The following is a 10,499-nucleotide window of genomic DNA, read 5'->3' as shown; positions in this document are numbered from 1 at the left end:
GGGTATTGTCATTATTTTCTTCTAAGAAATTGGTATGAAGAAGGTCTTGAATGCTGGCAGAGATGACAAATTTAACTAATTTACTACCTTTTTGCTTCTATTTTTACATCGCAAGTGCTCAAGTGTTTTCTTTCGGGTTCTTTTTCCTCTTGTAATCAAAGATGGCTGAGCAGTAGATACTAATATATGATTAGGATGAAGCTGGACACACAGAAGTATCTTCAGTCTCTGCATTATTCGTTTCTTCAAAATAATCACTGTGCAGCCCTTGCTCTGACATCTCTTAACAGCTGCACTCAAAATAGATGCTCTTCCCCAATAAAAGAGTCTGTCCAACTCACTAGATGAATGAAATATCTTACTTAAAAAGTAAGGGGTTTTTGTAACTGTGTCTCTGGAAAAAAAGGCAATGTAATTAATGGATTTTTTTTTTTATTAGGCAAATGATGCTACTTAGCAGTAGGCAACTCTCTTGCTGTAGAGCATTCTGACAGTTTGTCTGAATTATTTGTGTGCCTAGACTTCAAGCTCTTTGGGCAGGAACAGTTGTCTCCCAGCATAAGATACATTAAACGTAATAAAAATCCCTAAAAAACCCACTTCTTTTTCTGCAGAAAAAATGCTGAGAAGTCTGAAAGGACTTATCTACCATCCTCTAAAGGTAAGTCCTGTAATAGCATGAGGCTGCTTCCCATATTTCAGCTGTCCTGTGACCTGTAATGACAATTTACAACTGTAAAAACTGAGCTGCTTCTTAATATTTGTCATATAAAAACTTGATGTCTCCTATAAGCTGCTTGTGTATGGGCAAAGGAAAGAGAGACTTCTTATGTGTGTTACTCCTTCTACATTTCTCTCTGTCGGCTGGAGAGAGAGAACATGCAAGCAAGCCTGGATAGTTGGCTTAAATAAGACATTTATTAGAAGACTAAAGCTTAGCGTTCTGAAATGTCCAGAATGCTGGAATTCTACATCTTCAGTGCAAGTGCTTCTCAGAAAAGAGAATCTACTTGCTCTGCACTGCTGGAAAGTACAAAGAAAGAAGCTCTTCATACAGAACAGAACCACTAGCCTTTAACAAAACCTGTGTTGCTGGTGGGAAGATAATTTTGCCAAAGATGGCTCGGTGCTTCAGGTGGGTGTAGTAATATTAGCTCTGCCATAACAACACAGCAGCACTATGTTATCAGTAAAGCTTCCACATATTATAAACAACATAATGAATTAGTGTTGCGTATCTGGAATGACTTCCTAATGGTACAGAATTTCAGTTGTTTTGTTTGTTATTGTCTTTTAAATGCTTTTTCACTAGTACATAGCGATATGCAGCCATTAAAGAGGATGGCTATGTGACTGCTTGTTTCCAGAGACAAGATTCTGGTTGTACAGTATTGTACTTATGATGGCAGCCTTTATGAAATAAACAGTCATTTCTAGTGACTAAGATATGTGGAATCATGTAGGAACAGCTCCACCTTATGGCACATGACTTTGTGATTAATCTCCATGTACCACGTGATAGTTTGCTGCCATTTCAGGGATCTGACTTAGATTACTCTGTCCTTTGGCAGATGGAAACTTACTATAAAATCCACTCTACATTACAAGCATAAACTGTGTTAAAAAATGATGTGAAAATGTGAGAACCTTACATACATGTTTCCTATGCAGAGCTCTGCAGTGAGCCAGAAAGGTATATGTTTCTGGCATTCTGCGTGAAGCCAAGGGGATCAGGGATAAGCCAGTGTCTGCTGTTCAGGAGGAAGAACCAAGTGGCATGTTGCTACTATAAAGTCAGGATATATAATGCATTAGCAGTGGTATTCTAGGTCACTCAAATGTATTATTGTAGCCTGTTAAAAATGCAGATGCACTTGTGCATGAATTTTGTAAATGGAAACACAGGAATTCATAAAATGCAAGTCTGTATCTCTCAAATTCAGGATAACTGTGAGTAGCGTTGTATTCACTGCTCTAGGAGCTTGTCCTGATTTTGTACCACTTCGAAGAGTTAGGAAGGATTTTATGTCTCCAGGTACTTAGAAGCTGCTTCTACAACCCAGTGCAAACTACAGTCTGCAAAGGAAAAGTTCTGCCTCAATGGTGATTTTGAGGAAGATGTACCATGCTAAGGCTCAAAGAAGTGATGTTCTAAACTGGTATTCTTCCAGGAGAAAGATGTAGTAATTTAAAGATGAGATATGTTCTGTTGATGGAAAAATAGAAATTCTATGTACTTGGCTGTAAGAACAGAGGACTGGACTTGAAGACATATCACTCTCACACTTGCATCCTGTCTTACTGTGCTGTCTTCTACTCCCTTCATCGTACTTACTAGGACTCGGCTTTTGTACTGTAGAAAATCCAACTCATGCCACTCTGCTGAGATTGTGCTTTTTAAAAAGTGTATTGCTAATATTGGTTTGACTAAATATCATTCGACAAAAGTCTTGAGCTGAGTCTAGACACACAAAAAACCTGATATGGTCAGAGCAAGAAGTTAATCCTTGCTTCATTTTCATTCACCGTTACACCAGTTAGGGACAAGGATTTGTATGGTATTCCAGAGAAAGGATGTCCACAGAGCAGTGAGCTTGCCTTTTCTTTTATGTGAGCAAAGCTTACAGCCTCAAGACATTCACTTGACGTTTGAGGAGGAGGAGGAAATGTGGGATGTTAAAAGAAAATGAGAGGAACTCTGATTCCAGGCTAGAAATGACCTAGGGCTAACATTTTCTAGGTGAATAGGTGACAATAGTTGCTTGCTCTAGTATTAAATTAGCATCTTAGTGCCTTGCTCTTGGCTGTAAATTAAGTCACTTCTGTGGACTTAAAACTAAACATAGCCAAATAAAACATCCTAATTGATTATTTGGATTTGAGGAGGAAGAGAACATTGTGGGAACTAAAGAAGGTGGATTTAAAATGTGATGACAAAAGTGAATGTTTAGTGATCTTCCATTCATTCCATAGGGATATAGAGTGTGGAGTACAACCTAAAAGAAGAGTGCTGAAATGCTGATTCAGGAGTCCATGGCGTGTTTAACAAGGGATGTGGGGTAATCTGACATTACACTTTCTTCTGATCCCTTGTGGCTTTCAGATGACCCTGAGGAAAAACTCAGATAATGGCAGAATTGCATCATGCCATGGAGAACTGAAACAGCTATTCCTGTCTCTAAACTTTAGTTTATGGCTACTATCATCTATGCAGACAGACAAAACGCAAAACTACTTCCTCTGTTTACAGCGGAGCCTGCAACTGTTCCAGTCAGTAATATGAAGGGTGGCTTTCGGTTTTGCTTGCTTTGGTCACAGCCTCTGTTTGGACTATACACTTTTCTTATTCATTGACAAATGCTCATATTTTTCTTCCAACATAACATAATAAAATGCTTGTCCTTCTACTACTCACTTTCTTGCCTATTTTGGCTAGGCTTTACAGGCATGCTTCAGCAGTCTGGCTATGGAAAAATGAATTAATCAGCTTAGCTGGCTGTTTCAGTTTCTCAGCCACGTCTGCGTTATAATGAGAGTCTATATGCAGGGACACGGTTAGGAAAATCAGTCCAGGGAATGTAATTATAAATATCAAATAGTGGGCAGCACTGCACTAATCCCTCGATAACTGAGGCGATTATGGATTACTAGACAGCTTGAATTTTCAAGGTACTAGCTACTATTCATTAGTGTAGGCAGAAACATTGTGGGAACTTCCCAGCGATAAGACCTTAATGGCTGTACTTGTGTTCTTAAGCAATCTTGAAGGGGATAACTCTTTCAGCTACAGGGCTTGGCTCTCTAGATGACTTAAGGTGGTAGATGACTTAAGTGAATGGAAATGGTTTAGAAGCAGGCATCTAAATGTGAAATGTGGTTCTAAAGAATGTAGTTTTTCATGATGAATTTACAATCTAATGATGAATCATTATTCTAATTGCAGAGAATTCTATGCTGTATTGCATGCTACCTTGATGCGATCATAATTTGCATGCAATGAGTGTACAAGAAAACCTACTACCTGTGATTTTTCACGGTAATCTTTGACTGCTGAGAACTTTGTTGTCTGTTTGCCTTTTTCTTTTCTTAGTTGGACCATGGCTATGCCCTCCATACGGCAGCCAAGGATTGCTTAAGTTCTGTTATCAGCCAGGATGTCCAAACGCTGGCAGAAAGACCAAGAGCGGGTTTCTATACCAGCGAGAACGACCCGGTGAGTTACTGCCACAATTGTTACTGCCAGACAGCAAGTGCCTAAATTCCATCAGTCTCTCTGTGGACGTGATGGAGCCAGGAGTGCTTACTGGGATTGTGTTGGTCTAGTAAACAGAAGGGAAGAGAGTACACAGGCCTAATAATAGGCATCTAGACCATAATCCCAGCCCAAAGGAAAACAGGCCACGGCTGTGCAGTGTACCTGCCTGGGTTTAAACAAGACAGGGATGGTCCTCTGCCTGAAAGCTCCTGGGAACAAGTATTGATTCCTTCTCTACAGTTGCATAGCTGAGATAGACTGTGTATTGTAGAAGCTCAGATGGGGCTTAGTTTGTCATCACACACCGTTGATTTCAACTCCAGGGTTATTCTTCCCTGACATCCCCAAATTGGCTATGAAGGGGGATAAAAAACACACCCCAGATGACCTCAGCACAGCACAGCTCTCCAGCATCATAATTCCAGCCTCACACTCTCCGTCTCAAGCACAAAATGAAGTGGAATAAATGAACGGAATAAGCCTTTGAGGTGCTTTTCTGCTGCCTCTGTAATTTGAGCTTTCAATACTGATTCCTCTGGGGTCTCTATGGAAACAAGCAGCATGCAGACGATCTTACTCACGTGATGCGAGTGTCTCTATAGATTGCACAGAAGCGTCCAGATGGCAAGGGTTGTCCCCACTGTCCTGTGCCTACCATTTACGTTGCCAGGCAACTGGCTTTGGCATTCTGACTTCATGTGCCTGATGTTTGGCGACAACCACCATTGCTTATTAATTTATCAGATCAGCGTTCCTCAGACGTGCTGTATTGCAGATTGCGTATTGCAGCAGAGAGGCTCAGCTGGCTCACTTCATCAGCAAACCCGATAGCTCTGACTGCACCCGTACTTGTGCACCATAAAGTCCCATTAAAAATGGATTAAGATGACCAGATGAAAATTAAATTTTTAATAAGACTTAGCTTTTATATACTTTTCCACTAGCAACGCTCGAAGTGACTAAACATGAGGATAAAGATACTGACCCACTTTAGAGATGTAGGAACTGAAGGGTGAAGGAATTTGCCCAAGGTTAAGCGGCAAGTCGGTGATGAAATTGAGAATGAAAATGGTCTCTGGAGTACTGCTTTTCTGTTTGAGTGCATAGATAACACTGCCATGCAAAAACACAGGTACTGCTAGTGTGTGTCCAACACGTGCAGGAAAGCTCCAGGGAATCCAGCCCAGAGTTTGAAATACAGTTCTGCATGGAAAAAGACTGAAGTCTCTCTTAATAGTTCTCCTCTTTAGTCTATCTCCAAGTAACATCTCCTTACAGCAGAGGAGCTATTGACTAGTCAGGTTTTTTTAAATTTTCTTCCTGTTGCTAAGACCTACTGACCAGTAAACACCAGATGGTAACTCAAGCAGCTTAGAGAGCAGTTTGCTGAAGTTACCAAATGGTTTCTTCATGTAAGTAGTTTGGCAAACCTGTGGGTACCTTGAATCCTGCAGCTGTACCAAGGTAAACCATACAGTCCAGGACACATTGACCTCTCCTCAGTAAGGTATGGAATAAGGGTGTAGTTACCACAGGCTTTTCAGAGCAGGGCAGGCTGAAGGTAAGAGAACAGGCACATTCTCATGAACAGTTCATGCTGGAAGACTGAAAATCTGGTCTGAAGAAAGGCAGGGAGACTAACATGAATCAAGAATCTTGGGGCTAGAGAATTCATGGGTCTGTAATAGGGCTGCAGCAGTTGTATGTGAAGAGTCCATTAAGGAACTGGGAAAAGCAAAATATTCATGGCAAAAGCAGCCAGTAATCAAACCTGTAGGTACAGCTGCTCACACAGTTTCATGATTCTGGTCGAACCATTTGTCAGCCAGACTGCACAAGTGAGCGACCAGGCCCACACCAGTACTGTCTCATCTGTTGTGGACCTCAGTAAATTAAGCCCTGGGTCTACACCAAAGCTAATCAGGAATACAAGGAAAGTCTGAGTCAGCCCCCAAACCTGCTACAGCTGGTGGAAATAATGACTGCTGCTTTTTCCTTCTGAATAGTAAATAAAACTACTTTTCCTGGATAATTATTTTGCAAAATAAAGAAAACAAGGAAGTTGTTATATTCTGGTAGAATCTCAACCAAAGATGCTTCAAAATGGAAGCAAGAGATTGGCATGCACAAGAATATTGAGGAAGATGTTTTGACTTTAATTCCATGGAAAAGTGCAGAAAGTGCAGAGCAGGACATGATATAAGCTTCAAAGCTTGGCACAAAAGTTGCTGAAAGCCACACAGGAAGTACTGCAGGATAGTCTATATACTGTCCTAATTACACCAGACACAAAACCTGGTGACTAGACCAAGAGTAAATAAATAAGTGCTTTGCAAGTATTGCATGGTAGGAAAATATAATAATGAAGGGAAAGAAACAAGGATGTATAATAAGGCATGAAACAGATATTAAATTTTCAGATACCAGTAGCAACCGCTTCTTTGAGTGCATAGTCAGGGATCTTAAAATAGCCACTATAAATAAATGCAGAATGATGCAAGTCCGCTGGAGGAATAATACTGACCACTTATGTCACAACAAGGGGCTTGAAATTAGTGCCCCAGAAAGCAGACTGGAAAACAGAGTTCTTGAGTGACCAGTACTAGTTAAAAAGTCAAATGGCATATTAGGAATTACTGTTGAAAGAAAAAACAAACCAGAAAACATAATTTTGTTGCAGGCTTAAAGAAAGTAAATTTGAATCTATTGGGTAACTCAGAAGGGGATCATAGTACCGTTGAGATACTGTGGTGACCAAAAGTACAAGTGGACTACTGAAGATTAGATAAATTCATGAAGCACAGAGCCACCAGTGCCCACAAAACACAATGGTTCATACACAAGATTAAGGAATACCTTTATTGTTTATTGCCAGGTAGGATGGCCTTTCTTTAGGCTCTTCCTAAGCATCTGCCAGTAGTGTCCTGATACTACAATTCCTACTTTACTTTAATATGCTTGTTCTTCCGACTCACAGTAAGTAGGTACTTTCTTTGAGTGTTCCCTCCCCGTTCCGTTCTCCCAGACCTTCTGTATCCAGAAAAAAGGTATCAGACTTTCCCAAGTGTTACAGTCTGCATTTTACCTTCCCAGGCCAACCACGCAGAACACCATGAGGGTCGCCATTATAGCATCCCACTTGAGGAGGTGAAGGCTGTGTTCCCACACGGACTGCCCTATCGCTTCCAGCAGCAGGTACTTGGTCTTGGCAGATTTGTAAGGAGTGGTGGACTGGTATGTGGGAAGAACCAGATCCATCACGTAACTACGATACTTTCCTGTTGGAGTGAGAGAGAGAGAGTGATGTGCTGCAAGAATGCAATTATTCCAGTCAGCCTAAGCAGAACGGTGGCAGAAGGGTATGAGGATTCCACCTTAGGCAACATTCTACCCAGTATTTTTCATCTCTAACTTCCGAGTACATAATAAATTGCAGAAATATTTTCCATAGTTGTATTTCTGTATGAAACAGGCTGTGTCATGAAATGAGTTTATATCAGCAACAAAAAAATCTTCCTGATTTCTGCTGTGAGACAGATCATGCTGTGACTGGATCAGGCTTCGTAAGCAGCTAATGTAAACTGCCTGCTTGAGTTTAGGAACAGATTTCTTACCTGTGAGTTAGTAATTTTAGGTGATTAACTTCTGATTCATTGACAGGCCAGTCAGCCTCACCTCGATCGCTGATGAACAGCTAATCAGGTGATGAACAGCTAATCCTGGAAACCGTTTCCAGGTACACAAGGACAGGAAAGTCATCAGGGTAGTCAGCATGGATTCACCAAGGGGAAGTCACGCTTGACCGACCTGATAAACTTCTATGACGATACGACTGGCCTGGTAGGCGAGGGGAGAGCCGTGGCCATTCAGACACTGCACAGTACCAGTCACAGACGGAGTCGCGTCAGGAACAGCTGTAGTGTGCCAGCACCCGGCTTCCTGTTCATGTTCTGTTCCTTTTCTCAGATTAAGACCTTCAATGAAGCCTGCCTGATGGTACGAAAACCAGCTCTAGAACTTTTCACTTACCTGAAAAGCTCCAACTTTGCACACCCAGCTGTCAGATATGTGATCTGTATCTTTTTATCACGTACTTGATGGTAGAATGCAAATTAATTGCAAGCAGGTGAGTTTATGCAGATTAGGGTGATGTTTTGATCTTATGCTGACCTCTGTGGTTTAGTTTTCAGGAGGTGGTTCTACCACATGTCTGTTGTCAGCAAAGCTAGTCTGAGAAGTTCATGAACCTCATATACTTTTATTTTAAGCCAGATTTGGTTTATGGCACAGGTACACAAATAGGGCTATCGGCACAAGTTAGGGAAAGGGAATCATCAGCTCTGATACAATGTGGTGGGAGGATACAGAGAGAAGTAACTCTAGGCTAGGCTTGCTGCTGAACAAAAGCATGATGGAATGCCATCCCTGCTTTTACAACCTTTGAACTTCCTTTATGCCTTTTGTGAGAGAATTACAGTCAAGTATAAATTGAATCGGTCTTTTTGGAGACTTTCCTTGACAGTCCATGTTGGAGACGGTGAGAAAGGAACAGGGAAAACCATGACTCTGTGTCACGTGGTTCACTACTGTGCGAGGCAAGGCTGGCTGGTGCTGCACATCCCAGATGGTAAGAACACCGATGCTGTCTGTGTTACTACATCAAATACTTTTGCTGATCCAGAAGATGCTCCTTCAAGTGAAAGGGGCAGGGTAGGCCACAGCAAATTATCTTTGTTTAGGAGAAGGCTTATAAAGAACAACCCCCAATATAAAGTAGAACATAATTAGTTATTTTTCACAGGCTCTCAACATGCTTATAGTCAGTCTTCCCCCCGGCACTGTTAACACCTATGACAGAAGACATACTGTGTGTGGGTCTGTGTGACCTCCTCTGTTCTCAAGGAAGAGTCTTATCAATTAAGGATGGCAGACTTTTCCCAGCATAGCAGAATAAGGTTAAGAGATACAAACACACACCCTACCACACAACTCATACAATTATTTTGATTAAAAAAAAAAAAAAAAAGCAACTGTTTTCTTCTGCTTACAGCTCATCTCTGGGTGAAAAACTGCAGGGAGCTTATGCAGTCTTCCTACAACAAAGAACGGCTTGATCAGCCTTTGCAAGCATCTTTCTGGCTGAAGAACTTCAAAACCTCAAATGAACGCTTCCTAAAAGAGGTTTGTAGAGCCTGTCAAGTTGTTTTGGTTAGTAGCTAAGAACTACCCACAGGATCATCTCTCAGGGACTGCGTGTGCATGTGCTTCCTGTCATTGAGCACCTTGACACAAATGCTAGATTTGCTCATTTTTGAGAAATGCTTAATGTATTAATGCATGCACTCACACTGCATACAAACCCTGCCCTTCACTGGAATTCAATTTCTGTAGAAAAATTACTTTAAGTCCCCCCTGTGGGGATCATTATTTGTGATGAATACTCCCAGATTCTGCACTAGTCTTTAAAACTGGCAAAGAACCAGGAATCTTGCCATCCAGACTTGCCAAGCTGCCTTTGCACTACTTAGTTCCCAGTTTAATCATAGTTCTCTTACTGCAGATAAAAACACACAAAAAATATGTGTGGGGCAAACGAGAAAGCACGGAAGAGGGCAGGCCATTGGGTGAAGTGGTGGAACAGGTAAGGAACAACAAGTGCTTCTGGCTTTGTCTCACCTTTTATTAGAAGATCCCATCACTGTGTACGTAGCACAAATTGCTTCTAAAGATCTTACAAATACCAGTTCTAGGAAATGCAAGGCATTGCCCTATCAACAAGGTGGCTACAAAAAAAAACGTTGTGAAAGATGTGTTGGATCTGTAAAGGAAGCTGTACAGAAAACTTGGGTAGAAGCAAAAATTAGAATTTGAAAGTTCCTACTTCTTTTACGCTCAGTACCTTAGACCAGATTGCTCCTTTGAAAGGAACAAATGGACTGTTGACTGTCGTTTTATCTTCCTTCCGCTTTAGAAAGGGCCCAGAGTTGCCAGCGTTATTTATTAACAAGAAAACCAACCTGAGTTATGTGCCTTTTTCTACTCAAAGGGTTTAGCTCGTGTGAGAAATGCCAGCGACGCCGTAGGGGTTGTGCTGAAAGAGATAAAGCATCAATGTCATCTCGGCTCATTCCGACTTCTTGTGGCAGTGGATGGCGTCAACGCGCTCTGGGGAAGGACTACATTAAAGAAGGAAGACAAAAGCCCGGTAAGAAGTGATCTGCTCTGATGATATTTCTGCATTCCT

The 10,499-nt window shown here is 41.4% G+C and overlaps 1 protein-coding gene across 1 annotated transcript in view; it reads left to right on the top strand.

The window, feature by feature from the left end:
• Positions 1-619: 619 nt before the first annotated feature.
• DAP3 (death associated protein 3) overlaps positions 620-10,499 on the top strand; it is a gene marked incomplete at its 3' end in the record, with an annotated part of 11,540 nt that continues 1,660 nt past the window's right edge. The window contains exons 1-8 of the mRNA XM_010282602.1: positions 620-661; positions 4,091-4,213; positions 7,349-7,450; positions 8,222-8,330; positions 8,790-8,882; positions 9,306-9,436; positions 9,816-9,896; positions 10,302-10,460. Of these exons, the coding sequence (XP_010280904.1) occupies positions 620-661; positions 4,091-4,213; positions 7,349-7,450; positions 8,222-8,330; positions 8,790-8,882; positions 9,306-9,436; positions 9,816-9,896; positions 10,302-10,460 (840 nt within the window). The remainder of the gene's footprint in view (positions 662-4,090; positions 4,214-7,348; positions 7,451-8,221; positions 8,331-8,789; positions 8,883-9,305; positions 9,437-9,815; positions 9,897-10,301; positions 10,461-10,499) is intronic.

This window comes from Phaethon lepturus, unplaced genomic scaffold, assembly GCF_000687285.1.
Source record: "Phaethon lepturus isolate BGI_N335 unplaced genomic scaffold, ASM68728v1 scaffold44892, whole genome shotgun sequence".
Lineage (NCBI taxonomy): Eukaryota > Metazoa > Chordata > Aves > Phaethontiformes > Phaethontidae > Phaethon > Phaethon lepturus.
The sequence above is the reverse complement of the archived record's forward strand: the minus strand, read 5'-3'. Positions and strand labels throughout refer to the sequence as shown.